Below are 26,586 nucleotides of genomic sequence, written 5' to 3'. Positions count from 1 at the left end.
CCCTCCCTACCCCTGCCCCTGCTACTTGCCTTGGTAAGTGAGGGGGTGGCTTGGAGACCTCTCTTCATCGGGCCTCTGTGGCTTCTGGTCCTGGCTCTTCATAGTGGAAAGAGCTTGGGTGGACTGCATTAAAGAACTTTAGCTCTCACTTAGAGGTAGGCTTTGGGGTATGACAGTTTTCCAAGGTCTTGAGCATAGGTGACATTTGGATAGCTTAACACTCTTCTAGTCAAGCATTTTGCTGGGTGTGTTAGGAAGAGATTCTAGACAGTGATAGGATGGTTTGCTGTCCAGCCAGGGGGTTCCCTTCCACTTCATGAGAGCCCAACAGATGGCTTGGGTGTTATTGAGTCCAGACAACAAAAATTTTGATGGGGCTACCCTTCTAGGGCAAGGCAGTACTAAGAGCATTTACCGGTGGCCTTCTGGGCTAGCTGGTAGATCCAGGAGCCTGTGTTTTCCATGATGCCACATTCAGCTTCAGGAGTGGTGGAGGCAAGTCCTCCCTTGTGGCTGTTGCTGTTTGCTTCAGAGCTACACCCTGCTGAAGGAGCAGATAATTAAAATGCAGGGCTTGAGGTAACATCATGTCCAGTAAGGAAGCTGAGGTCCCTGAGGCACTGTCCACTAATTACAATTGCGAGTGGGATATGGTATCCAGAGACTCTGAGATCCCCATGATGACTCTTTGGTTCAAATGGAATCAGAGTTGTAGGCTGGTGACCTCCTGGTGAGGAGGTGGGGACAGTTGATTAAGGATCCCTGCTGACACTGGTACTCAATCCTTGACCCATCCCCATGAGATCAGTCAGGGTCACAGAGACACTTATCGCTTTCCTAAGACTGTCAAGGCACACAAGTCTGGGTAGGGTTGTGGTGTTGTCAAGGTAGGTGCAAGTGACTTTCAGTGATGGGCTGTTTGCTGGTGCTCCAGCCACCTTGGCAGTCACAAGTTCCTGTCAGTGAACTGGAAACATCAAGGAGGTGTCAGGCTCAGCATATACAAAGCACAGCCAGTCTAAGTTTGATTTCAATAAGCCAAGTGTAATTTAATATAAATAAGCTTAGAACATCTCATGGGATGTGTTTACACTACAAAAACCACCCCTACTGATTGTTTATATTAAAGCCCATTGTCAATGAATATGGCTGTTTGCTTTATTTGGCACCCTGTCCAGCCCCTTGAGAAAAGGTATCTGCTGAGTTTGGAGGTGTTGTTTAGATCCCTTTGTGAAGCTGTGGGCTTAATGGGTTAGCAAAGGCAACATACACAGTGATAAGATGTGGGTGAGTGCATATATTTTTGACTTAAAAAATTCCTGGTATGGAATTGAATTTTGTGCCCTTGCATGTCATCTGGTGAAGCCCCTTTGGCTTGCCCTTTCCTTTCCCCAGTCCTTCCTGCCCACCCTTGCCAGCCAGACTGAGGAGGGCAAGGGAGGCAGGTGCCTCTGCTGTGTTGCAACTGCCTTCTTGTGCTTGCTTTTTAATGCTGCGCCGGAAGATGAGGAGTGGGAAGGCCTCTTGTGCGCTGGAGACCGTCTGGGAGGACAAGCACAAGTATGAGGAAGCCGAGCGGCGCTTCCATGAGCATGAGGCCACGCAAGCCGCCGCCTCTGTCCAACAGCACATGGCCAAGGTGCCAGCTGTGAATGGGCCCAGCCAGGAGGACACAGAGGACACCGACGAGGCAGAGGCCCCCAACACCAGCAGCAGGAGGAGTGATCCTAGGAAGAGCCATGAGTGCAAGAAACCCCTACAGAAAAAGAGGAAGCGCTCCCCCAAGAGTTGGCTTGGCCAGGCAGACCTGGCCCTCGTGGGCCTCTCGGCTGACCATGTATGGCTGGACAAGCCCCTGTTCGACCAGGCAGAATGTTCCTACCGGCAGAGGCTGGCAGATGTGGCTGCCCAGCCAGCCCAGCCGCCTGTTCTGACCCCTCGGGGCCCCTGTACACATGGAAGTCATGTGGCCTGCCACCATGTGACCTGGGGGATCTGGGTCAACAAGTCTTGCTTTGATCAGGCTGAGCGGGCTTTTGTGGAGTGGTCTCAAACCTTGCTGTTGGCGGTAGAGGGGAGCTGCAGGCAGGGGACTCCTGACACAGGCCAGCAGGCTGTCTCTCCTGACCTGGCCTTGGCCTGCCAGCCTTGCCCACCAGCTAATGGGCAACCTCCTCTGGGCAGCCTGCAGGCACTGGTTCAGGAGGTTTGGCTGGAGAAGCCCCGGTATGATGCAGCTGAAAGGGGCTTCTATGAGGCCCTATTTGATGGCCACCCCCCAGGGAAAGTACGACTGCAAGAACGAGCCAGTCAGGCAGAGGGTGCCCGGAAGGGCCGTAGAGACCGGCGGAGTCGCAATGCCATAGGAAACAAGCGAGCTGGGTCAAAACGGGCCGATGGGGAGGCACCCTCTTCTCTGCCCTACTGGTACTTACACAAGGATGCAGAGGCCCCCTGGCTCAGCAAGCCTACATACGACAGTGCTGAGTGCCGCCACCATGCTGCTGAGGCCCTCCGCATAGCTTGGCGCCTAGAAGCTGCCTCCCTGGCTCACCGACCCACACCCCGTTCTGGCCCGTCCATGTCCAGCCTAAGACCCAAGTAGGAGAAATGTGACTGCAGGTGTCAGGACTGACCTGGGCTACAAGCATAATAGGAATAGCTGTCTCTAGGCTGTGAACCTTTCCAGCTTGAATGTAGGGGTGGGGTGGATACCCATAGTGCTCTGTTCTTGAGGGTTACAAAGTCCTGAGTTGCTGGTATTGGTGGGGGAAGGTTGGTTCTGCATGAGACAGAGCCCACTATCAGGGAGCGCAGAAAACAGACTGTTGGCAGGGTGAGTGGGAAACCTATACTTGGCAGGTGTTGGCACCGCAGGGTGTGCTCATTGAAGTAAGGTGAGTGAGTGTTGAATCCAAGAGCATATGGCTGATCCAGCAGTTTCTGAAGGGTGCTTGTTGTTGGCCTCCCTGTGAGGAAAGAAATCTGCCTTTAGCCCAGGCTCCTCAAGGGATCTTGGTTCAACACAACTGAATGGAGTCCTGACAGTGGTCTCTGAAGGCCAGGGAAGGACTTTGGGGGATAATATGTGAGCATGGGAGGTGGCCCCTGGGCAGATGGGTCTGATAGATAGACATGGATGGTCTGGGAAATGGGAATGGAACCCAGTATTCTGTGTGCCACCTACCTGCCCTGTGTTCACAGTGGCCTGGCTCCTCACCAAGCCTGGGAAAGGAGCACAGTGTCAGGGCTCTGTTCTTGTTAGAAGACACCACACAGAAAATTGGCAGAGGAAATTGGTCTTTCACTAGGCAAAAAGGACAGGATGGTGATTGGTGGGTTCTGTGGACACTGTAGCCCCTAGCTCCCATACTGTGCCTGGTATAGGAGCTTTGTGCTGGGATATGACTTGCAGAAGGTGGTGAGCTGGGCCCTGGTCTAAAATAGCAGTTCTCAGACTCTGCTGTTAGTAGCCATAGAGCTTTCATTGCACCCTTATCTTTTTTTTTTAATCATTTAATCAAAACATAAGTACTAAAAGTATATATTGAAAGAGAACAACAAACTTGTCGCATACTAGGATGACACATTTTTGTGAAAAACAACTTTAGGGGTAGACTTGTTTCATTGTTAAAGGCCTATTTGGCTAAAGGGTGGGTAGGTGCCTGGCTGCTGATCTTACATTTTGCTTTGCTGCTCTACCTGCTGGTGTGTGTTATGGTTGGATTGTATGGTTAGAAAAGTTGGAGCCTGGGTGCCTAGTGGTCTGGAGGACGGGCCTAGGGATACCCTCTCACCCAGGCTCTGGTAGGTGAACCCACTGGGGGATGGAAGGACTGTTTACTCTTACTTTTGTATGTGGAAGGGGCTTGGTGTTGAACACCATGGTCTTAGGCAGCAGAGAGGCAGTTCATGAGCCAAACGGGACTATGAACTGGCCCAGAATGTCATAGCCTTCGAGGGATCCCTGTTTATTAACTCTGGCCTGGTCCCAGGGTACTTGGCCAGGGTAAGCCTAGAGCCTGTGGAGAAGGTGATGCCAGAGGTTTTCCAGCACACGTTTTTCTAGTCACAGTGACCAAGACACTTTTTCCCATCTCAGCAGAAAAATGGCTACAAACTTTCTGGTGCACGAGAAGATCTGGTTTGACAAGTTCAAATATGATGATGCAGAAAGGAAATTCTATGAGCAGATGAATGGGCCTGTGACTGCTGGTTCCCACCAGGTGAGAGTCTACAAGTGGCTGGTGGAACCAACTGGGTGGGCTGGAGACATGCTATTAGGGCCAAATGACCTTGTTAAGGAATCTTTAGAAGGACTTTGACAAAATCCTGGGGTGCTTCTGCCCTCGGCACTCTTGCTGCTTCTCAGGCTGCTGGGGCCAGCAAGCTGACAGGTGTCTAGGGGTGGTGTGTGGCCAGGCCTCAGCGTGTATGGCTACTTGCATGCAGACTTTGTGGTTGTGGCCTAAGTCACCTGCTTCTCGCTGTTCTGAGAGTTCTCATTCTGTGTAATTCATTCATCTCTTGGCAATGCATTCTTGCATTTTGAGTGAGGGTTCTTAGGGATTTGTGTGTGTGTGTGTTTAAAAAAAAAATTTTTTTTTAAGCCCAAACAAAAAAGACTGGTTCTTTCTGCACTGTCTGCAGGAGAATGGTGCCAGCGTAATCCTCCGTGACATTGCAAGAGCCAGAGAGAACATCCAGAAATCCCTAGCCGGAGTGAGTACCCACGACTCATGTATCCATGGGCTCGTGCTCAGCTAAATAGCATGCCTGATGTTTTTTTGTTTTTTTTTTTTAACCTTTTAGTACTGCTGACTATTTTGGTCTTTGGAGCAAGTTAGGGCACAGGATATGGTATTGTGCTCTTGTAAAACATGAGTACTGAGATCTTTGTATGTCTCCCTCTCATGCACATTGGAGGTCACTCTAGCTGTTTGCAGTGCCTGCCAGGAGCTGCCTAGGTTAAGTGGTGCATTTTACACTGCATTATGTAAGCACATGCCTTGGAAACCTGTTCTTTCTTCCTGATTATCAGGAGGGGCCCTTCATGGAAAGGGGTAATTGATTGCTAGTTAGCATCAATTTGGACTAAGGCCCAGAGAAGGACGCTGCAAAGCCTCCAGGTCTCAGACTAAGGCTGGATATGCCCCATCTGGTTCTAGCATTCTGGACTAGCTGAGGAAGGTGTGCCCTTAGACACCAGGAACATAGGCTTGCTCTATGTTCCTTATTCCAGAGAAGTCAGGACCTCAATCTAGAATGGGTTTATTCCTTGTAACAGGTTTCTAATGGGTTACCACAACCTTACTGCTTAAAATGTGAATTTATCATCAGATGGTTCTGAAGGTCAAAGGTTGAAATAGGGTCACAGGCAAAGAGTTGGGTTCCTTCTGAGGCTCTGAGCATCCATTTCCTGCCTGTCTCCTTTTCTTGGGGCAATGCATGTCCTTTGGTATCTCTATGTGTACTAAATAGTATTCTTGAAGCTAAAATTTTAACTTCCTTTATCTCATCCTGAGTTGGGTGTTGGCAGGGCATGCCTTTAACCCCAGCACTCTGGAGGCAGAGGCAGGCCTGGTCTACAGAGAAGTTCCAGGATAGACTCCAAAAACAATACAGAGAAACCCTGTCAGAGCGGGGGGATTTCATCCTGATACCCTTTTTGGTCTAGATGCAGGTGTATTTTGTCACAGAAATCTGTGCTTTTTAATCCCATCACATTTCTTAGCATCTGTCAAGATGGCTCTGGGTGTTCACAGGTCAAATACCTATACCTAGTCTCTGGCCTTTCAAGTCCTTGCACCTTCTACTCCTTCCAAGGTTTTCACTGCTCTCCTGACAGTGAATTTATGGGTTTTTTGTTTTGTTTTGTTTTGTTTTGTTTTTTTTACACTCTAAAGAGGCCAAGAATTTCCCCAGCCATCTGACCCTGGTTTTTTTCTGCTCTGCAGTTTTTCCCTTAGTTTCTTTTCTCCCATAAGTAGCAAAAAGAAAGCAGGCTTTGCCTTCCACACTTGGCTTAGAATTCTTAGCTGCAATGGGACTTGCTGCCTAGCTGTGCAATCCCAGCACTTGGGAAAGCTGAGGCAAGAGGATTGTCCACAACTTTGAGATCTGCACCATACAAGATCTTTGGGGAACAAACAAACCTCTCTGCTGAAGATCAAATTTTTCTCACTTAGAGGTCTTGGAAGCAGTGAGACTACACTGTGCCTCTTGCCCCTTAAGGCCTGTGCCCACTGCTGTCCCCACATCTTTAGGAGTTTGTTCCAGCAGCACCCCATTTCCTGTGGCCAGGATCTGTGTTGATTCCTAGTTGCTCTGTCAGATTACCACAGGTAGTGACCCAGATCTTCCATCTTGTAAGAAGGAAGTTCTGTAGTTCTGGAGGTCAGATCTTTATAGGCATCTTGTGGAACAGGACCAAGGTGTTCCCATGGAACAGGACCAAGAACCCCATGGGGTTCTTCAGAGGTCTGGAGAAAATTCTCTCTCAGCTTTTCCACCTATCTAATCATCCCTGCCTCTATTTCTGTTGTTCCTGCTGCCATGCACAGAGCGTCTAGAACAGTGATTCTCAGACTTCCTAATGCTGCCTCCCTCTAATACAGCTCCTTATATCTGTATTATGTAATGGTCTTAGGTGACCCCTGTGAAAGGGTCACAACCCATAGGTTAAACACCACTGTTCTAGGTCCTTAGTTCCACCTATTAGATCTGCAAAGAAAAGAAAGTTAACATTTGTTGTCAGCTCAAATGCTGCTGTACCCTCTGTTTGGCAAAGGCCTGTGTCTTCAGAGGACATCCTGCTGAGATCGGTTTGGGTTAGGACTTGCATGCAACTATTCTTTTAGAGCCAGTAACTCTCCTACCTGTGAGTGGAACTAACATCTGAGAGCATGAAGCTAGATGCCTATGTTTCCTGCAAGGGGAGCCTGCCCTGTGCCCTCCTAAGCACTTCTGGGGTCACCTCAGGAGCAAGATCACAGGTGCCAGCACCACCTGCATACTCCTTCTAGCCCTTTAATTGCTTTCCCCTCCTGTTTCTAGCTCAAGGTGATGCTGCCCAACTCCCCTGAGGCCCTAGGCCAGGCCACCCCTGGGACTGTAAGTCCTGCTGCTTTCTCTGTTTGGCTCCCTTGTCCTATCCCTCTGCTTTGAGAGTGTCACCTTTGGCTGCACAGCTATTTTCCTTAAGACAACAAGTCTTCACTGCTTGCCCTAAGCAGGAAGTCCGTCTTGTAGTTCCTCACCTACCTACGCCTTTCTGTGTTGCTTCTCCAGCAGATTCTTGACCAAGTACTATAGGGGACCCATTAAGACTGAGCCTTTGCCAAATCTTCAGCTCAGTTTGGGTTGTGCTCTCAGTGGCTATAAGGGAATCCAAGAAGCAGGCTAAAGTACTAAGACCAGTGTTCCCCTCCCTTACAGAGCTCAGGCCCTGGGGCTTCCAGTGGACCTGGTGGAGATCATAGTGAGCTCATTGTACGGATTGCCAGTCTGGAAGTAGAGAACCAGAACCTTCGAGGTGGTGAGTGCCTGGGCCTGATGGGTGGGGCTCCAGCTCCAGTCTCTGCTGACTAGTGTCCCCCTTGTGTTCACAGTGGTACAAGATATGCAGCAGGCCATTTCCAAGTTGGAGGTTCGGCTGAGCACTCTGGAAAAGAGTTCACCCACTCATCGAGCAACAGCCCCACAGACCCAAGTGAGTACCCTTCCCAACTTGGGAAGGCGCCTGGGACTGGTTCTGGCATGGTCATCCTGAGGGCTGGCTTTTCCTCTGTACAGGGCAATATATGATTCTCCCTACCTCTTTGGCAGCACGTGTCTCCTATGCGTCAAGTGGATCCCCCAACCAAGAAGGCAGCCACACCAGCAGAGGATGATGAGGATGATGACATCGACCTGTTTGGCAGTGATGAGGAGGAAGAGGATAAGGAGGCGGCCCGACTACGAGAGGAGAGGCTTCGTCAGTATGCAGAGAAGAAAGCCAAGAAGCCCTCACTGGTGGCCAAATCCTCCATCCTCTTGGATGTCAAACCTGTGAGTGGTGGTAGGATGGGCCTCTGGGAGACCAGGAACAGAACTTAATAGCTAGATATGGAGGAGGGTGGGATGTTGTGTGGCCTGCCTACAGGGCTCTGACCCACACACACCCTCCTGGGTCTTTTAAGTTTCACGACCTTAACAGAAATGTGGACTAGGACACATATAAACTTGGGACTGTTCTCAAGGGCTCTTTACAGAAGCATAATTGTGTCTTGTTGGGGAGGAAGTGTAATGGGTGTTTCGTCCTAGAGGTTTCTGAGATGGCTCATTCAGCCCCCACATTTCTCCCTCAGTGGGATGATGAGACAGACATGGCCCAGCTGGAGACTTGTGTGCGTTCCATCCGATTGGACGGGCTGGTCTGGGGGGGCTCCAAGCTCGTGCCTGTTGGCTATGGTATCCGGAAGTTGCAGATCCAGTGTGTGGTGGAAGATGACAAAGTGGGCACCGACTTGCTAGAAGAGGAGATCACCAAATTTGAGGAGCATGTGAGTGGGTGGGCATGGGCACTAGGGGTGGGAAGATCAGGTAAACGCTGAGACACTGGCCCCTGCTGCTCCACATCCATAGGACCAGATCCCTCTGCAATCCCACTGTGGAGCATGAGCAGGTGGACCCTTAGGCAATCTGCATCAACCTTTTGTCTCCATCCACAGGTGCAGAGTGTTGACATCGCAGCTTTCAACAAGATCTGAAAGTCCAAGAGTGTGGTTTGTGTGTGTGAGGACCTGCTGAGATTAAAGACTGAAATCCAGCACCCTGTCTCTTGTGATGTTATTGGTGTACAATACTCTGCCAGGCTCTATCCATACTTGTCCCAGCCCAGCCCACCTCTTGCCTCTTCAAGCTTTTTGGGCCAGAAACAGAATTCATGGAGCCTACATGTCTATTCTGTGCCTCTTGTCCCTGCTATTTTGACCATGTGGAGTACACCTAGGCCTGATCTACATGCCTCTTCACTCTCCTTAACCTCTGGAGGGGCACCACAGTTAACTGGAGTGGGCACATCTTTTATGTTCTGTGATGGTTGGAATATGGACAGCTAACTATACACTGTGGAATTTTGCCCACCCATTCCACTTTGTGTCAGTGCTTGGGTATTGGATGAAATAGTGTGGACATCTAGGTGAGAGGTACCAAAAGTTCTCCTGTTGGGCCTGAGATGCATTATTCAATAAAAGCTGTCACTTGAGGAAGGATGGCTTAGCTAGTTAAGAGCACTGGCTGCTCTTCCAGAAGAGGGAGGTTCAATTCCGACTTTCTGGAAGAAGGAGCATGGGCACTAGGGGTGGGAAGATCAGGTATATGCTGAGACACTGGCTCCTGCTGCCCCACATCCATATGACTAGATAAATCCCTCTCCCACCCCACTGTGGAGCATTAGCATGTGGGCCCTTAGTCAATCTCCATCAACACCCAGCTGTAATGTGATCCAGGGGATCTGATTCCCATTTCTGGTCTCTGGGCATTAAGCCTGCCTGCAGTACAGAAACACCATTCCCTCCCCCAGTCTTTTTTTTTTTTTTTTTTTTTTGACTGCCCTGGAACTTGTTGGGGATCCTCCTGCTTCCCCTAAGGCTGGCATTAAAGATGTTAACCACCATGCTCAGCATAAACTGCCCTAGCTAGAACATGGACTAGCTAGGCATCTGGTAGCTGGCTTAAGCCAACATCCCTGTTGCTGGTGCTTGAGATCCTTGCTCAGGCCTTTAGGGTTCCCTGGCTTTACAAGCAGATGCTCACAGTTGCATAGGTAACCCCAGCTGCCCATCCCTGGTCTGGGGCAAGAGGCCAGGGTAAAGTCCAACCTGAGCTAGCATTCAAACCCTGTTTGGAGTTGCTGTTTTGCATTTGCCACTGCTAGTTACAGTCCACTGTCCTGTAAGAACCATTCACAGGGGCAAGCTTCTAGCTGGAGTCAAGGAAGTTGGGGTAGGGGTGTGCTGGTGGGCTATCTTTGTTGGTTTGGGTCCATGTAGCTCTAGTAGTGTAGTTGGTTCTCCCCGCCCTCTGCTGCCGGGAAAGGCCCCGCCCCTGGGTCAGTTCCCTGGACCAGTGCCCTGAGGGGCGGAGTAGGCCGCCATTAGCCAGGCTTGTGACGCTGCATATACCGTGTGGAATTGCCATGGAGCTGGATGACGAGGGGCGTGCGGTGGTACGGCCACTGCTCACTGACCTCTACCAGGCCACCATGGCTCTGGGCTATTGGCGTGCAGGCCGGGCATGCGAGGAAGCGGAGTTCGAGCTCTTCTTCCGCCACTGTCCGTTTGGAGGCTCCTTTGCCCTGGCTGCAGGACTGCGGGACTGTATGTGCTTCCTGAGAGCCTTCCGTCTGCAGGACGCAGGTAGCTCCGCACCCCACACTGGTAGTTCTCTGGCTGGGAGAGAATCCCACTCCTTCCCCCTCACCCATATCTTCTAGATATGCTCTTGACCTCTGAGGGGACCTGCACTTGCCTGGTCAAGTCCTTCCCCCAGACCACATGTATTCTTTATCGCCCCAGATGTGCAGTTCCTGGCTTCAGTGCTACCCCCAGACACTGACCCTGCATTCTTCGAACACCTTCGGGCCCTTGACTGCTCTGGGGTGACGGTGCGGGCCCTGCCAGAGGGTTCCCTTGCCTTCCCTGGTGTGAGTGTCCTGCAAGCTGGGTGGGTAGAGAAAAGGTGGGATGGTCCAGGAGGTCTGGCTGTGGAGCTAATCACCTGTCCTGCAGGTGCCGCTACTGCAGGTGTCTGGGCCTCTACTTCTAGTACAACTACTAGAAACTCCTCTGCTGTGTCTGGTCAGTTATGCTAGGTGAGCAGAGTTCCTGACCTCTGTGGCTAAGTCTGTCCACTGCGGTGACTTTGCAACCCTCACCTGGGCTCTCTGGGCCTGCCACCCTCCACAGCCTCGTGGCCACCAATGCTGCTCGGCTTCGCCTGATTGCAGGACCAGATAAGAGACTGCTAGAGATGGGCTTGCGGCGAGCTCAGGGTCCAGATGGGGGATTCACAGCCTCCATCTACAGCTATCTGGGCGGTGAGGCCAAAAAAAGGCATAGGTTGGGGAAGGGAAGGTACTGTTTTACCCTGAGTTCCCTAAGCCTGCCTGCCTTTTCACCCAGGGTTCAACAGCAGCAGCAACACACTTGCTGGACAACTGAGAGGTGTGCCAGTGGCAGGGACCCTGGCCCATTCCTTTGTCACTTCTTTTTCGGGTAGTGAGGTGCCCCCTGACCCGGTTAGTACTGTTTTATTTTGTGTCATGGACCCATGTAGCCCAGATTTAATCCTGAAATCCTGATCCTCCTGCCACTGTCTCTGTGTACTTTCATGCTGGGCCTAGTCAGTCAGTACCTTTCTCAAGCCACCTTTATTCTAGAGGACAAGATCTCAAAACCAATTCTTAACCCTGTCAGGGGTAGGTTGGACCCTGCTAAATACACTGGCAGATACTGTCCTGGACACTTGGGCCAAGGCTGCACTAGGAAGCTGGCATTACATGGCATCACCTTTGCTCTCAGGCCATGGTATACTGGCCACTCCCAGGTTTAACACTGTACTCTAGAACCATCTTTTAACTAATCTTTTTCTACAGATGTTGGCTCCAGCTTCTACTGAGGGCCCCACAGTGGACCTGACAGTCAGTGTAAATTTGTGGCTGAAGCGTGTGTGCATCTACCTGGGGCTGAAGGTGCAAGAGCCACATCCGGGGGAACGGGCAGCATTTATAGCCTATGCTCTGGCCTTTCCCCGGGCTTTCCAGGGCCTGCTAGATTCCTACAGTGTACACAGGTGAGCTGTGAGCATTTGATCAGGGCAGCCTCAGTAGAGCAACTGAGCTCCTGATCCCTTTTTTTATATGCAGGAGTGGTCTTCCCAACTTTCTGGCAGTAGCCCTGGCATTGGGGGAGCTGGGCTACAGGGCAGTGGGCGTGAGGCTGGACAGTGGTGATTTGCTTCAGCAGGCTCAGGAGATCCGTGGGATCTTTCGAACTGTTGGTACCCAGTGAGTTACCCATGAGGGGTGTGGCATGCCTGCTAGAAACTCCTTGTGGAAATCCCAGGGAGATGGGACAAGGAGGCCATGGACCTATTTCAGGAGCAACTGAAAAAGCCCTGGAAAGGGCTTCTAAGAAAAGGGGTGGGTATAGGCATGGCTGATGGGGACCAAGGAAAGAGGCTAGGGTGAATCAGGAGCATCTGAAGGGGTGCTACCTGTGAACCCATTACATGCAGGTTCCAGGTGCCCTGGCTAGAATCTGTTCCCATTGCAGTCAGTAACAACGTTGATGAGAAGGAGCTAGCACGACTGGCCCAAAAGGTAGAGTGGAAGAGGGATAGGTGGATGGTAGTCTAGAGGGCCCTGGCACCCTACAGGTGGCAGCTTGGCTCAGTGTCACCTCCTCTCCACACAGGGCAGTGAGGTGGACATCATTGGCATTGGCACCAGTGTGGTCACCTGTCCTAAACAGCCTTCTATGGGCTGTGTCTACAAGGTAAAGAGAATGTTTGGCCCCAGGTGAGGCAAGCTGGGACAGGGGCCCAGCTATCTGAACAGCTTGTCATTACAGCTGGTGTCTGTGGGAGGCCAACCTCGAATGAAATTGACAGAGGACCCTGAGAAGCAAACCCTGCCAGGGAGCAAGGCTGCCTTCCGATTTCTAGGCTCTGATGGTGATTTCCCTCTGCCTTTCCCTTGTCCTTTTTCAAGTCTCCAGCCCATATTTGATTATTCTTGCCTTTGCTCAGGGTCTTTCCTACTGGACTTACTGCAGTTGGCAGAAGAGCCCCCACCCAAGGCTGGGCAGGAACTCAGGGTTTGGCCCCAAGGAGCCCAGGAGCCCTGCACTGTGAAGCCAGCCCAGGTGGAGCCATTGTTGCGACTCTGCCTACAACAGGGCCAGGTGACTTCCCCTCACCTGCTCCTTCATTTGAGCTGAGCTCTGATCCCCAGCCAGCATCTCTCCCTTCCTTTTCCCTTCCCTGCAGCTGTGTGAGCCACTTCCATCTCTGGAGGAGTCCAGAACCTTTGCCCAGCAGTCCCTGAGCTGCCTCAACCCCATTCATAAGCAGCTTCAGAGCCCTACAGTGTATCAGGTAGGTCTTTAGGTGGTCTGCCCTGTGTGTCCTATGTGTCCCCTGCCCCACTCCCCAGCTCCAGCTGCCCAGATCCCTCTTTTTCTCTCTACAGGTTGCACTGTCAGAGAAGCTTCGGGCACTAATAGACAGTCTGAGTGCTGGAGGTCCCTTGTAAAACTCACAGGGGTAGTGAACTACCAGAAATAACATGACTCACTGTCCCTACAACTTGTCGTGTGTCATTAGTTCACAAATTGGTCCTGCTTACTTGACTTCTAGACTTCCAGAGCTGGGCTGGAATTGATTTGAGGTAGCTCAGGGACTGCTGGGCAGCAAAGTTTCTGGACTCCTCCACAGGTGGCACTGGCTCACAAAGCTGCAGGGCAGGGGAAAGAGAAGGGAGAGATGCTGTCTCAGGATCAGAGCTCAGCTGGGCTGGGAGTCAGAAATATGAGTTGGCACAGGCCCAGCAATGTGGGAAGGCAGCCATGGGGCTGGACTGTGGGGACCAGGTCTGGGTGGAACAGCATGGCCATAAGACACTGATGACTTACATTCACCTCTGTTTTGAGGATGTTATTGTGAAGGCCCTCACCTACTAGAAGCAGATAGGGGGTTCCTAAGGTTGAGATGAGGTCTCAGAATCTAATAGCCTCCAGCTCCCATATCTACTAAGGGCAATGTCCTGCATCAGTTGAGACATCTCAAGCTACCCACTCCAGCCCTGAATGATCTGTTATAGGCCAAACAGGGGTCTCAATTTCTCACCCAATAACCAAGGAAGGAGGAGGGGATTGAAAAAGCTGAGGCTTCAAGGAGCTGGCTTTGTGAGGGCTGGAAGTGCCTGGGCACAGCAAGCTAGGCAAGGCTCAGAGGAACTGCTCAGGAAGGAGTGTCTTAGTCACTGATCTATTGCAGTGAGAAGACACCATGACCACAACAACTCTTACTAAAGAAAGTATTTAATTGGGGGCTTGCTTACAGTTTCAGAGGTTAATCAGTTACCATCATGGTAGGGAGTTAGGTGGCATACAGGCAGGCACTGTGCTGGGAATTCTGTATACAGAAGGAGACACTGGGCTTGGCATGGGTTTTTGAAATCTCAAAGCCCAGCCCCAACGACACACTTGCATCAGTGAATCCACACCTCCTAATCCTAATCCTTTCAAATAGTGCCATTCCCTGGTGACTAAGCATTCAGATGTATGAACCTTTGGGGGCCATTCTTACTCAAGCCACCATGGGAGGTTCATGGCTTGGCAGGAGGCCGAGTTGGGGCTTGGACATCCTGAGGTACTTGAGTTGAAGAGCCCACTACTTGGAGCACTTGGCACATGTACTTCTGCCATCTGCCCAAGGAGACTGCCAGACCAGTTCATCCAGCTCCCTTGGCTTAGTTCTTGGGAGTGCCTTTAATGTTGGGTGTAGAGTGGGGATTTAGGGCAGAGGCTGGGTCAGCTCTGGGGAGCATGAACCTGGAAAGGGATGCAACTGGACACACAGTACACATACACACTGCGCAGGCAGCCAAGGGTGGAAGATGTATAGGGCATGAGACATAGCACCTCAGAACTGGCAAGGATACAGAATGGCTCACATCAACAACAGTGGGCACTTGCAAAAGTACTTAAGGAGGCTTCACCTGCCCTCACCTTATTTGCTCCACACCCCAAGTATCTCAAATTCAGAGATGATGACAGCATCTGACCACACCCATTCCTAGGATGTCTAGACCAGCCCCTGACTCTGCTATAGCCTCTTCACAATGATCTAAAACTGCCCTGGATCTCTCCCCCAAATAAGAGGGACAGGCAGTTGTGTTAAAGATCTTTCCTCCTCTCCATTCATAGTTCATTATCTTCAAGGTCACTGGTGGCCAGAGCCAGTCTTGACATTCCATTTGACTCCAGCAACCTGGGCAGAAACCCTTCACAAGCCCATGCTAGAGTACCTCTGTGATTCCCCAGTCAACCACTGGCACATGCTCAGACACGTATGCATGTATATGCCCACGCCACCACACCTGTCTGTAGGCCCGCCTGTGGGCCCTCCCAGGGCCTGATTCTAGGTCAGGTCAGAGCACACTTCACTGGAAGAGTGGTGGCAGGTGCTGCTGGTAGGACACCATGGCTGGGTGTGTGTGGGGTCGGGGCAGGGATGGCCCTGTGGGGTCCCTAACTCTGACAGCTCTAGCTGAAGAAATCCAGGTTAACCAGGGGCAGCTTGTGGGACCCTCTTCTACAGGCCCTCAGGCTGAGCCCCTGGAGCTTAGACCTGAGGCTGAGACCTACACTCAAACGCTTATCCCTGCCTTGGAGGCCCAGCCTGGGAATGAAGTGATTGCTCCCACAGCTAGCAGTGAGAAATGTTCCCCACAGGATGCCCAGGAATCAGCCCCTGAGAGACCCTACCAGGTGAGTACTGTGGATGGATGATGCAAGGTTTGGCTAAACAGTTCACTTGGGCACTAGAAAGCAAGAGGTACTGGAGCTGGGGAAAGTGCTGAGGGTAAAAGAGGAATGGAAAAGGTCACAGGGGAAGAAGGTGTGTGGCCATTTGAGGGATGATGAGGCTGGGAGACCGAGGAAGATAGCTGAGATAGGCTTGGGGACTTCATAAACTCCATTCTCTACTCTACCTTCCCTAGGCCTCCCAGTGTTCCTGGGAAGAAGGAACCCTTGCAGACCTTGCATTGTATACAGCTGCCTGTCTGGAGGAGGCTGGCTATGCGGGGACCCAAGCAACGGCATTCACTCTGTCCTCAGCTCTGGAAGCCCAGGGACAACGACTGGATGATCAGGTTAGCATTCCCACCCCCACCTGGAGAATCATGAAAGCCTCTCTTCTGGATGGGAGCCTCAACCACACTCCCCCAAAGGCTGCTCTTACTGAGTTGGAGGTGGTGAGAGTTGCTGGTAAGAGTTTCCTTTTGAATTAAAGGGACCCTGACTCATTTGTCCAGGTCCATGATCTGGTTCGTGGGCTGCTGGCACAGGTGCCTAGCCTGGCAGAGGGGAGACCCCGGCGCGCAGCCCTACGGGTGCTGAGCGCACTGGCTCTGGAGCATGCACAGGATGTGGTGTGTGCACTGCTACCCAGTTCACTACCCCCGGACAGGTAACCTGCCCTGCCCGGCACATATGTGCAGCCCCATGCGGCTTCCTTCCTTGCCCTTTTCCCATTTGATTGCTTGCTCACAGAATCTGGCCCCAGAAGCACCAGGCTGTAAGGGAGCAGGGACTCGGAATCCCCTCCTCTCGACTGTTGCTGCTGCCCCTGTCCGTACCCAGGTTTAGTTTATCACACACACACATCCTTCCTACAGACGTTGGCGGGATAAGTAAGCAGGGTGGTTTGGGAACTTGGAAGCCTCTGGTTCTTTGGGTCATTTACCCCAGAAGTTACCTTTGGTTTATTCTCTACAACAATAACAAAAATAGTAGTAGTAGCAGTAGTAATAGCAGCAGCAGCAGCAGCAGCAGCAGCAATAGTCATCAGGTCTGTTTCCTTGTTCCTGACCTAAGAGGACTCAGCTGCTGATTTCTGGGACTGGCTCTGTTGTGGTCTGCATTTATTTTGTCTGGGATGTGGGCCAGTGGGAAGATGGTTTACTTCTGGAGGGTTTTCCTAGAGTCACAGAGTTTTCCTAAGGATTCCATGCAGCTCCTCCTCATGACATAGCCCTTCACCCCCAGGGTGGCTGCTGAGCTGTGGAGAAGCCTAAGCCGGAATCAGCATGTAAATGGGCAGGTGCTGGTGCAATTACTGTGGGCACTGAAGGGCGCAGCAGGTCCTGAGCCTGAGGCACTGGCAGTAAGTGGCTCCCCACCCCCCAAGTGCCATCAGGGGGTGTGGCCCAGCCACAAGCAGCTAAAGAGCAGCTTTGTGATGGTGGGACTGTGGATTAGCTCCTGAGACACATTTGTGTGGGATGTCCTCCACACATTCCAAATCTGACAAGAGTTCTAAGAGTGGGCTCACTTGATCTGCAGGCCACACGTGCTCTTGGGGAGATGTTGGCAGTCTCTGGCTGTGTGGGAGCCACTCGAGGCTTCTATCCTCACCTGCTGTTAGCACTGGTCACACAGCTGCATGAGCTGGCTCAAGGTGTTCACTCCCCTGACAGCCCTAAGGTTTGGGAGCCTTTTCACCGAGGGCCACCTCACAGTCATGCCAGGTGAGAAGGTACGCTTGGGTAAATGATGGGTGGGCCAGGCTCTTCTTGCCCTTACTGCCCAACTGCTCTACTTTTCCCACCTCCAGCTGCACAGTGGAGGCCTTGAAGGCCCTGCTCACAGGGGATGGAGGCCGAATGGTGGTCACATGTATGGAGCAAGCAGGAGGCTGGAGGAGACTGGTAGGAGCCCACACGCACCTGGAGGGTGTCCTGCTGCTGGCCAGGTGAGGAGACACCCTAGGACAACACAACAGGAGGAGGCTCCCTGCTGGCCAGGTGCGGTAGTGGCATGGAGGAGGTGGTGGGGGTGAGCCCTTCCAAGGGAAGGAAGAGCTCTCTTCTACCCTTCTCTAGTGCCATGGTGGCGCATGCCGATCACCATCTGCGAGGCCTTTTTGCAGACCTGCTTCCTCGGCTACGAAGTACCAATGACCTGCAGCGCCTCACAGCTATGGCCTTCTTTACTGGGGTGAGCCTGCTTCCCAGAAGGGTAATGGTGTGACTGCCTGAATAGACACCGAGAAGCACTGACTCTGTGCCCCTTGCCTAGCTGTTGCAGAGTTGGTCCACGGCACGGCTCTTACGGGAGGAAGTCATCCTGGAGCGACTTCAAACTTGGCAAGGTGACCCAGAGCCCACCGTGCGATGGCTAGGCCTACTCGGTCTTGGCCACCTTGCAATGAATCATGGAAAGGTGCCAATCTGGTAGTGTCGGACCGGGTGGGTCCTAGGCAGAGTCTAGAAGGGTCCAGCCACAAGTCCTGTCTTTACAGATAAGGCATGTGAACACACTGCTGCCGGTGCTCCTAAGAGGGCTGAGCGAAGGTGATACGCGGCTTGTGGGTGCTGCACTAGGCGCTCTAAGGAGACTATTGTTGAAGCCCGGAGCACCTGTGAGGCTCCTTAGCTCTGAGCTGCGACCACGCCTTCCACCGCTACTGGACGATGTGAGCAAAATCCTGCCCTGTGGTCCTACTGTGTCCCACCTGGAATTGTCCATAGATGTGCAATCCCACCCACAGGCTCTCCCTAGGGTGCCCAACCAGTTGCCTGTGGTCCTGGCATCAGATCCAAGGTTAATCTGAGGCCCTGATCAGGCCCGTCCCTCCTTACTCTGCACTGACCTCCTCTCCCACTCTCACTTCCTTGAACTGACTATATTTTCATATGAAGGCTCGGGACTCTGTCCGTGCTTCAGCAGCGGGACTCCTTGGAACGCTGGTGCGGCGTGGTCAGAGAGGGCTCCGGTTGGGGCTTCGGGGACCCCTGCGGAAATTGGTGCTACAGAGCCTGGTGCCGCTGTTGCTGCGCCTACATGACTCCAGCCGGGATGCTGCTGAGGTCAGTGTTCTGTCCCTATCTGTCTCGTCCAGTACTTCTATTCCTACCTTGTGGCCTCTCTGAAGGTTTCAAGCCAGGAACAAGAACCCCATGGACTTTTAGGCCCAGGTCCTCTTCCCTTGGGCTGCTCTACTAAGTACCTCACCCTTGATTTTGCCAACCTTTTTCTGGTCACAATCCCCTTTTTCCTACCACTTGCCATCTTCTGGACCCCTAACCCTGCTTGCTTCCTCCATTCCAGAGCTCAGAGTGGACATTAGCCCGCTGTGACCAGGCCCTTCGATGGGGCCTGTTGGAGGAGATGGTCACTGTGGCTCACTATGACAGCCCCGAGGCGCTAAGCCGTGTCTGCCACTGCCTGGTGAGTAGAGGAAGTACCATGATGGGGGAGAGGGTAAGGTCAGCTGCTCACTTGTCCCAGGAGTCTATAGGCCATCCCCCTCAAAACAGTCTCCACCTGAGCTAAGCATAATCACCAGCCCCTAGCCTTTGTTCACATTGCCTGCTCCAACCTCTTTTTCAGGAAGAACTGATACTTCCTTGCTGTCATGAGCATTTGTGTTCCTAGGTACAGCGATATCCAAGCCATGTTAAGCATTTCCTGAGTCAGACCCAGGGCTACCTGCGGAGCCCTCAGAACACCTTGCGCCTGGCAGCCACTGTGCTTGTAGGTGAGGCAGTCTTATCCATATGACTAGGGCTCTGAGAGGTGAGCCAGCCTCTTTTAGGGTTGGTCCAGACCTCACTGGTTTGCTTTGGTACACAGGCTTCCTCGTCTATCATGCTAGCCCCAGTGCAGTCAGTCAGGACCTGTTGGACTCTTTGTTCCAGGGTGAGGACTAGATCTACCATGGAGTAGAGTACTGGAGAGATGGAGGGTGTTGGAGAGGAGTGGACAAGGCAGAATGGGTGAGGACCCAGGCCCTTCTCCTACTCATCCTAAGTGCCTCTTTATACAGACCTAGGACAGCTGCAGGGTGACCCGGAGTCTGCAGTTTCCGCGGCAGCGCACGTATCTGCCCAGCAGGTGGCGCTACTTGCCCGGGCGCAGGCCCAGCCACGCCGCTCCAGCTTCTTAGGCTTCATCCGACATCACTCACACCCTACAAGGCCCCATCCTTTCTATGATGATAGTCCATTCCTACGCCGGAGCCTTGCAGGCCGATGGAACTGCCCTGAACCTCGTTGAGCCAGGCCTGGTATCCAAATTCATGGGCACACACTATCCATGCTGTCACCAATCCTTACTATAGCAGATCTGCAGAAGAGGATCTCTTCACAGGTCACCCCAGGCCTAGTGCTGGACACTAGCACCCACTGCCCTGTAACTATTTTCTATGGACCCACCATGTGACAGCTGTGTCACAGATGGCCCATTCCATCTCGAGTCCCTCTTGTAGTCTTGGTCTATTTATTCTCTGCTGGGACAGTTCTGTCAACTCCCTGGAGTGTGCCCTCTGCTCTAGGTTAGATCTGGCACCTGTCCTGGATAGCATCTGCTTCCCAAGACAGTCTGATGAGGGCACTGAAGTTGGTGCCACTGTAGGCTGCAATGCCCTCTTCCTAGGGCTCAGTATGCCTACCCATAGTCTTACTGTCATGATCTTCATAGCTATGTCAGTAGTCCATCAATTCTGTTTCTTCTTTCATCCTGTTCCTTACAGCTATCCTGGGTTATGTTCCCTATGTCCTTGAGGTTATGTCCTCAGGAAGCATTGACTTGCTCTCCTGTCCATACCCGCTGTCCTTACTCCTTTGGATAACCAATCCATTTCCTACCCCCACTCATGTCAGAACCCACCTGTACAATGGTGTTCTCTAGAAGGTATCCCTAAGATCCCTCTGTGCAGGAGAGCCCCAGCCAGGATTATACCCGTGGGTTGAAGTATGGGGAGCAGGCACTCCACACCCACCAGACTGTGAATGGGTATGTCATTACCCAATGTCCTGTACAGGGCTCAAATGGAAAGGTATAGCTGGACAGACAGGAAGAGTCAGCCACAGTTGTGATCCCACATCTCCAGGCACTCACAATAGGTAGCTTCCTCCACTTAGAATGCCTACCTTAGAATGTCCTGCAGGGAGGTCTCCTCACAACACAGGATATGCACAGGGTAGTAGGTAATGCCTAGGGATTTGTTTACCCACCCTGGAGTCTCTTTGGGACAAGTTCAGGATCCTATTTACCTAGCACCTTCATAGAAGATGTTCAAAATAAACATGAGTGAGTGGCAGGGGTTGGACAACTGTCCCAGAAAGTGGTTGTGATAAGCTGGATCCTGCACAAGATCCAGCTTGGCTTGCAATGAATAAAATAGTATGCAGAGGACATAGCACTTGCTGCTATAGCCCCAGTCCCCAGGACCACCAACTTCTGCAGAAAGCCCTCCCATTGCAAGTCTGGCAGCTAGGGACTTGGGTTTGACCTATGTCCTCCCTTTCTTTTTTTTGTTTTGGGGTATTTTTTTTTCCCCAAGACAGGGTTTCTTTGTATTGTCCTGGCTGGCTTGGAACTTGCTAGGTAGACCATGCTGGCTCAAACTCAAAGAGGTCCATCCACCTCTGCCTTCCTAGTGCTGAGATTAAAGGCAACATCCACTGCCCAGCTTTGTTTATGTTTTGTTTTGTTCTGTTGGTGCCCTCCCTTTCCACATAGGGTCTGTTGCAGGCCCAGCCAGTCTCCTGTTTCCTTTCACTGGAGATCTCACTGGATCTTCCACCTGGGCTTTGGGTGTGGATGACAAGACCTGCCTATGTTCTGCCCTCCAGGACCTAAGGGTCCTGGAAGCATTGTGGTGGTGCTATGCTTTCTGGGATCTACTTCCATTCCAGGAGTTTTTCAAGAACTTCTGGGTAAGATGGCTGTCCTTGCTAGTTTTATGTTAACTTGACATAAGCTAGTCATCTCATCTGAAAGGAGGGAACCTTAATTGAAAAGATCCAGCTGAAGGGTGCTGTCTTAATTAGTGATGGATGGGGGGAGGGCCCAGACCATTGTGAGTGGTGCCATCCCTGGGCTTGTGGTCCCGGGTCTATAAGAAAGCAGGCCAGGCAAAACACGATGATCAAGTCCATGGCATCTGCATCCCCTCCTGCCTCCAGGTTCTTGCCCTGTTTGGGTTCCTGCCCTGACTTTCTTCAGGGATGGACTGTCACCTGGACATGTAATCTGAAATAAACCCTGTAGTGATAGTCCTTCTGTGGCACTGACCACGCCCATTGGGGGGTGGGGCCATGGGCGGAGTGACCTGTGGAAGGAGGTCGGAAGGAGAGGAAAAGCTCTCTTGCTGGCGTGACTCGGACAGGAGAGGATCGGGTTGAATTTCCTGGTGTTCATCTGTCTAGGTTGTAAGTCATTTCTCCCTGAATAAACATCTATTCGGCCTATTTGTTTATCCTGATCCTTATTTAACCGCGTTAAAACCCTTTCCTCCTCTAAGTTGCTTTGGTCATGATCTTAGCAATAGAAACCCTAATCAAGACAATGGCAGAATAGTGACTGCCTCTGTGAGAGCTGATAGAAAAGGAGTCAGAATCGGAAGAGAAAGGGAAAAAAGATTGTCAGAAACAGAGACAAGACTTCAGAAATCCACAAAGGCAGTGAGAGGATGGTGGAGGAGATCATACATGCTACACAGAGGAGCACACCTAGCACAGGCTCAGCTGCATGGTTCTGGCTGGGGCAGGGGACTGAGAAGCTACTTCCAAAAGGTAAGGCAGTCCAACTCCCAGGAGTTCACAGCACTCAGGAGCCTCAAAGCCACTTGCAATTTTTGGTGTGGGAACTGATCTCTCTGGTGAATGGTGTGTAGCTGAATGAAACCTCACTTTGTTGGGCTTCTGACTCCAAAAGCAGCCATTTTGAGGATCTGATGTTAAAAACAGCTAAGATAGGGAACATCCACAGGTCAGGTTTAATTGGCCCACTGCATCTGGGAGAAGGAAGGCCTAGAGAAGCCCATATGGAGAGTGGGAGGACCAGACACTACCTGGCAGAAATGTGCAGGTGGGGTAGGAGACTGGTTCAGACCAGGAGATGCATAAGGAGGGATGAAATGAAACCTCTTACTTTTTTTTTTTTTTTTTTTCTTCTGAGACAGGATTTCTCTATGTGCAGCTCTAGCCATCCTGGAATTGGCTCTGTAGACCTCCAGCTCACAGAGATGTGCCTGTCTCTGCCTTCCAAGTTCTGGGATCAAAGATGTGTGCCCTTTTATTCATCTAATTTTGTTTCTGAATTTTTCACTATTTGGAAATCTTGGTTTTTGTCTTTGAGAAATTGTTTCACTATATATCCTTGACTTCCTAGATCTACCTTCCCCTGCCTCCTGAGAGCTGGGATTAAGCATCCAGCTAAAACTGTCTTTTAAGATGGAAATAAAGACATCCTAAGGCAAGCACAGGCTAAAGCAGTTCAGTTCATGATCACTGAGCATCTCAGAAGACACTTAAAGGACACTATACACAGAGAGGGAAGAAGCAAACCTCAATTACAAGAGCACAGGAAAGAATATATTTCATGAGAGGAAGAGGCAAGTGGATCTGTGAGTTTGAGGCCAGCCTGGTCTACAGTGCGAGTGCTAAAACAGGCTCCAAAGCAATACAGAGAAACCCTGTCTCAAAAAACAAACAAACAAAACACAACAACAAAAAAATATGTAGTAATTTTATATATGAATGCAGCAAATGTTGTGTTTTATAAGATAAACACTAATGGACATATAAAGTCAGATAGGGCCAGATGTATTAATAGTGAGTGATTTCAATATCTTACTCTAATCTCTAGATAGGGTATCCAAGCTGATAATCAAAGGAACCTCAATGTTGAACTCTACAGTAGAAAAATGAACTTAATAAATATTTTATGGAATGACAAAATAGTTCATCCAACAGATAAAGAATATACACTTTTCTCAGTATACTTCTCTAAGGCTACAAATCAAATCTTTCCAAATAGAAAAGGATCAAATAATCTTTTGTATTTTATCAGATTATATATTAATATATTAATTAGAAATCAGTAACAGGAAAAACTACAGAATTTGCACAAATGTATGGAGATTAAGTAACATCTTTAAATGACTAGTGGGTCACTGAAGAAATCAGGGAAGAAATTTGAAAGTTTCTAGAACTAAGTGAAAATGAAAGTACAAGTTACCAGAATCTTTGGACTACGCGCGCGCGCGCGCACACACACATACACACTAAATAACATATGTAATTTAAAAATAAAAAAGGCAATATCCTCAAACGCAAAAAAATTAAAAGCAAACAATAAAATGGAGAAAAATCCCATTTCCTTTAGCTCCAAAAATAAAAAATATCTTGGTGAAAGATACTAGAAGATGGGAGGCTCTCCTGTGCTCACTGGTGGGTAAAATTAACACTGAAAATGGCTACATCACCAAAGCATTCTAATCTACAGACTTAACACAATCCCCATCAAAGACTTAGTGACATTCCTAGAAATAGTAGTTCTAGAATTTATTTGGAAGCACAAAAGTGCCCAAATAGAGGAATTCTGAGCAATGGAGGTTTCATAATAATGGATCCTAAACTTTAGTACAGACTCACTGTAACAAAACAGATTCATAGGACTCATAGGCCAATGGAGTATAATGGAGGGCATAACATTAAAAATACACAGTTATGGACAACTAACTTTGATAAAACTTTCAAAAACATATATTGAAAAAAGGAGATAGCCTCTTTAACAAATGGTTCTGAAAAAACTATTTCTCTGTGTTAAAGAAGGAAATTAAAGTCTGGCATGGTGATACTGAAAGACCTGCAGAACATGGAACTTCACTCTCCCACTCAGGAAAGGCGACACCCCAAATCACTCACGAGAAGCTGTCTCGATGCAAATAGCATGAGTTTTTATTCCAAGTGCACTGGAGTCAACAGTCATATGCCACGCAGGGGTAGAGGACTGAGGACCTCTAGTGCCGAATTGCGGCAGCTTTTATAGGATTTACATCAAAGCTAACAAGGCCAGTTTCAAAGCTAGCCTGTTATTTTCACTAGGCCTAAAAGCAAGGTCATGGGATAGTTCAAAACTTGGATGGTTAGTAAGGTTTCCTAGGTTACAGAGATTTAGCTCACCTCCAAGGTTAGGGGGTTTTTCTTTCTCAAGAACCAGCGGGCTCAGGGGCTCAGTGGCCTTGTCCTTGAGCGGCTGTGAGAATGTACTTTCCAGTCAGGAAGTTATCTATATCTATTGGCAGAGGCTTTTGTTTTCTCTGTCTTTCCGTTTTTGCTCTGAGTTCCATCTTTTAGTTACTAATTTTCTTTGTGGACAGGATGACCCATAATAGTTCCCAGACTGTTGTTGTGGATAACAACATTCTTCAGAAACTAGGTGGTTATGAATTATTATTTCCAGAAACCAGTCATCATGCCCAAGCTATTTCATGTGTTTTTCTTTTTCCTGAGCTTTGCATGCAGCTAGGGTGATTTTTAAATACATGCTGATGGACTTTTTCTAAATTTCTAACTTTTAATGGTCATTAGAGAATTAGGCTGTATTTTCATCCTTTCAGTACATGCCTTTAAACCCACAAAACACAAACAAAATAATAAAAAAAAAATGGAAAAAGAAAATGTGGCACCTATACACAATGGAATTTTACCCAGCCATACAGAATAATGAACTCATGGAACTTCCTGAGAAGATGCAACTGGCAAGCATTATGTTAAGTGAGATAAACCGGACCCTGTTGGGGACTATAGAGGTGGTTTCATTTCATATTAACTTAAAGTCAGAGAATTCAAAACTATCTTTGCTCTTTCAAGGTTAAAGGCCTAAGGCCTAAAGGTCTAAGGCGTGGCTACTGAAGGTTGTTTTTGGCCTAAGGTGTGGATGTCTTACCTAGATAGCAGAATACTTGATCTAAGGTGTGGCTACTAATGGAGAGTTAAGGAAGTAATTAAGTCTGTTTGTTCCTTGTATTGTAGTAAAGTCTTGCCTTTTCCCTACTTTTGGTTGGGGTACATAAGGATTTTGAGCAATAAACTTAACGCAGATCACAGTATTCCCTGGGATGCCCTCCTGACTCTATCTTCTGTCTTTGGTCTGTTTCTTTCCTCAATCCACACTCCCCCTCTCAGGTATGGACTGGACAAGTCAGCTAGACCAGACAGATGTCCCTCTATGTGGGGTTACAAATGCTGTGTAACGTTGGGCCTGACAAGACTCAAAATACAAATAGATATTTCACTTATATGCAGGATAATGTTGCTTTGTTTCACTGTTGGTTTTCTTGATGGTTGTGGTGGGTTGAAGAATGGCTCATATATTTAATACTTAGTTGCCATGGAGAGACACTATAAATATTAAAAGGATTAGGAGGTGTTCCCTTGTTGGAGTAGGTATGGCTTCTTTGGAGGAAAGTATGTCACTGGGGGCGGGCTTTGAGGTTTCAAAAGCCCAAGCCAGGCCCAGTGTCCTCCTGTCACTCTCAGCCTGTGGGCCAGGATATAGCTCTCAGTTACTTCTCCAGCACCATATCTGCCTGTCTGCTGCCATACTCTCTGCCATGATAATGGATAAAGCTTCCAAATCTGTAAACAAGCCTAAATTAAATGCTTTACTTCATAAAAATTGCCATGGTCATGGTATCTCCTCACGGTAAAAGTGACCAGGATAGTGGTTTAATGCTCCAGCTACAGAGGAATGTTCAGTCTCTTCTGGTTAGTAAATCCTGAATGTTGCGTGTGTCTGTGATCTGCCAGGAAGGAGGTGCTGTTGCTTCAACCTGAGCTACATTGTGTGGGTGGTGAGGCCCCCTCCAAGTACCAACGCATTTCTCCTGGCTTTATCAAGCTCCCAGGGGTGGCCATAACACCTTGGCCACATCACTCAGGATCATTTCTCCTAGACATAGCCAGTGCCTCCTGATCCTTGTGAGGAATGGACCTCTATCCTCATGCCATGAGATCTGCTG

At 50.0% G+C, this 26,586-nt stretch overlaps 3 protein-coding genes across 6 annotated transcripts; all 3 read left to right on the top strand.

Moving 5' to 3' along the window:
- The first annotated feature begins 1,504 nt into the window (after positions 1-1,504).
- On the top strand, positions 1,505-8,812 carry Eef1d (eukaryotic translation elongation factor 1 delta). Of its 4 annotated transcripts, XM_051189140.1 has the most exons (9): positions 1,505-2,601; positions 4,103-4,226; positions 4,651-4,722; positions 7,057-7,113; positions 7,438-7,537; positions 7,611-7,711; positions 7,828-8,049; positions 8,349-8,543; positions 8,712-8,812. In XM_051189140.1, the coding sequence occupies exons 1-9, from the start codon at positions 1,505-1,507 to the stop codon at positions 8,748-8,750; spliced, it is 2,007 nt and encodes a 668-aa protein (XP_051045097.1). In that variant the 3' UTR covers positions 8,751-8,812. The 4 variants fall into 4 exon arrangements, with proteins under 4 accessions (XP_051045097.1, XP_051045099.1, XP_051045098.1 ...); XM_051189142.1 differs by lacking the exon at positions 4,651-4,722; XM_051189141.1 differs by lacking the exon at positions 7,057-7,113.
- A 1,328-nt stretch (positions 8,813-10,140) lies between these two features.
- On the top strand, positions 10,141-13,350 carry Naprt (nicotinate phosphoribosyltransferase). Its single transcript, XM_051189138.1, has 13 exons — positions 10,141-10,400; positions 10,560-10,687; positions 10,773-10,855; positions 10,950-11,080; positions 11,166-11,281; positions 11,639-11,835; positions 11,909-12,049; positions 12,280-12,364; positions 12,459-12,539; positions 12,615-12,717; positions 12,793-12,947; positions 13,033-13,140; positions 13,235-13,350. Exons 1-13 carry the CDS (start codon positions 10,181-10,183, stop codon positions 13,295-13,297), a joined length of 1,611 nt encoding a protein of 536 aa, XP_051045095.1. The 5' UTR covers positions 10,141-10,180; the 3' UTR covers positions 13,298-13,350.
- A 97-nt stretch (positions 13,351-13,447) lies between these two features.
- Mroh6 (maestro heat like repeat family member 6) lies at positions 13,448-22,025 on the top strand. The gene is made up of 14 exons (XM_051189139.1): positions 13,448-15,536; positions 15,770-15,922; positions 16,085-16,239; positions 16,818-16,935; positions 17,115-17,299; positions 17,386-17,523; positions 17,654-17,768; positions 17,850-17,993; positions 18,073-18,246; positions 18,473-18,640; positions 18,882-19,001; positions 19,209-19,311; positions 19,407-19,472; positions 19,600-22,025. The coding sequence occupies exons 1-14, from the start codon at positions 15,249-15,251 to the stop codon at positions 19,827-19,829; spliced, it is 2,157 nt and encodes a 718-aa protein (XP_051045096.1). The 5' UTR covers positions 13,448-15,248; the 3' UTR covers positions 19,830-22,025.
- Positions 22,026-26,586: the final 4,561 nt, after the last annotated feature.

Source organism: Phodopus roborovskii, unplaced genomic scaffold, assembly GCF_943737965.1.
Source record: "Phodopus roborovskii unplaced genomic scaffold, PHOROB, whole genome shotgun sequence".
In the NCBI taxonomy this organism is placed as follows: domain Eukaryota; kingdom Metazoa; phylum Chordata; class Mammalia; order Rodentia; family Cricetidae; genus Phodopus; species Phodopus roborovskii.
Note: the sequence above shows the minus strand (reverse complement) of the source record. Positions and strands in the feature narration are given on the sequence as shown.

Excerpts from the sequence above, each read along its gene's own strand:
- Mroh6 (XM_051189139.1), top strand. The coding sequence starts at position 15,249 with ATGGCTGGGTGTGTGTGGGGTCGGGGCAGGGATGGCCCTGTGGGGTCC. Across the intron at positions 16,240-16,817 it reads AGTTCACTACCCCCGGACAG|GGTGGCTGCTGAGCTGTGGA; the intron begins GTAACCTGCCCT and ends CTTCACCCCCAG. Across the intron at positions 19,473-19,599 it reads GTTGGACTCTTTGTTCCAGG|ACCTAGGACAGCTGCAGGGT; the intron begins GTGAGGACTAGA and ends CTCTTTATACAG.
- Naprt (XM_051189138.1), top strand. The coding sequence starts at position 10,181 with ATGGAGCTGGATGACGAGGGGCGTGCGGTGGTACGGCCACTGCTCACT. Across the intron at positions 11,836-11,908 it reads GATTCCTACAGTGTACACAG|GAGTGGTCTTCCCAACTTTC; the intron begins GTGAGCTGTGAG and ends TTTTATATGCAG. Across the intron at positions 13,141-13,234 it reads AGAGCCCTACAGTGTATCAG|GTTGCACTGTCAGAGAAGCT; the intron begins GTAGGTCTTTAG and ends TTCTCTCTACAG.
- Eef1d (XM_051189140.1), top strand. The coding sequence starts at position 1,505 with ATGAGGAGTGGGAAGGCCTCTTGTGCGCTGGAGACCGTCTGGGAGGAC. Across the intron at positions 4,227-4,650 it reads TGACTGCTGGTTCCCACCAG|GAGAATGGTGCCAGCGTAAT; the intron begins GTGAGAGTCTAC and ends CACTGTCTGCAG. Across the intron at positions 7,114-7,437 it reads GCCAGGCCACCCCTGGGACT|AGCTCAGGCCCTGGGGCTTC; the intron begins GTAAGTCCTGCT and ends CCTCCCTTACAG.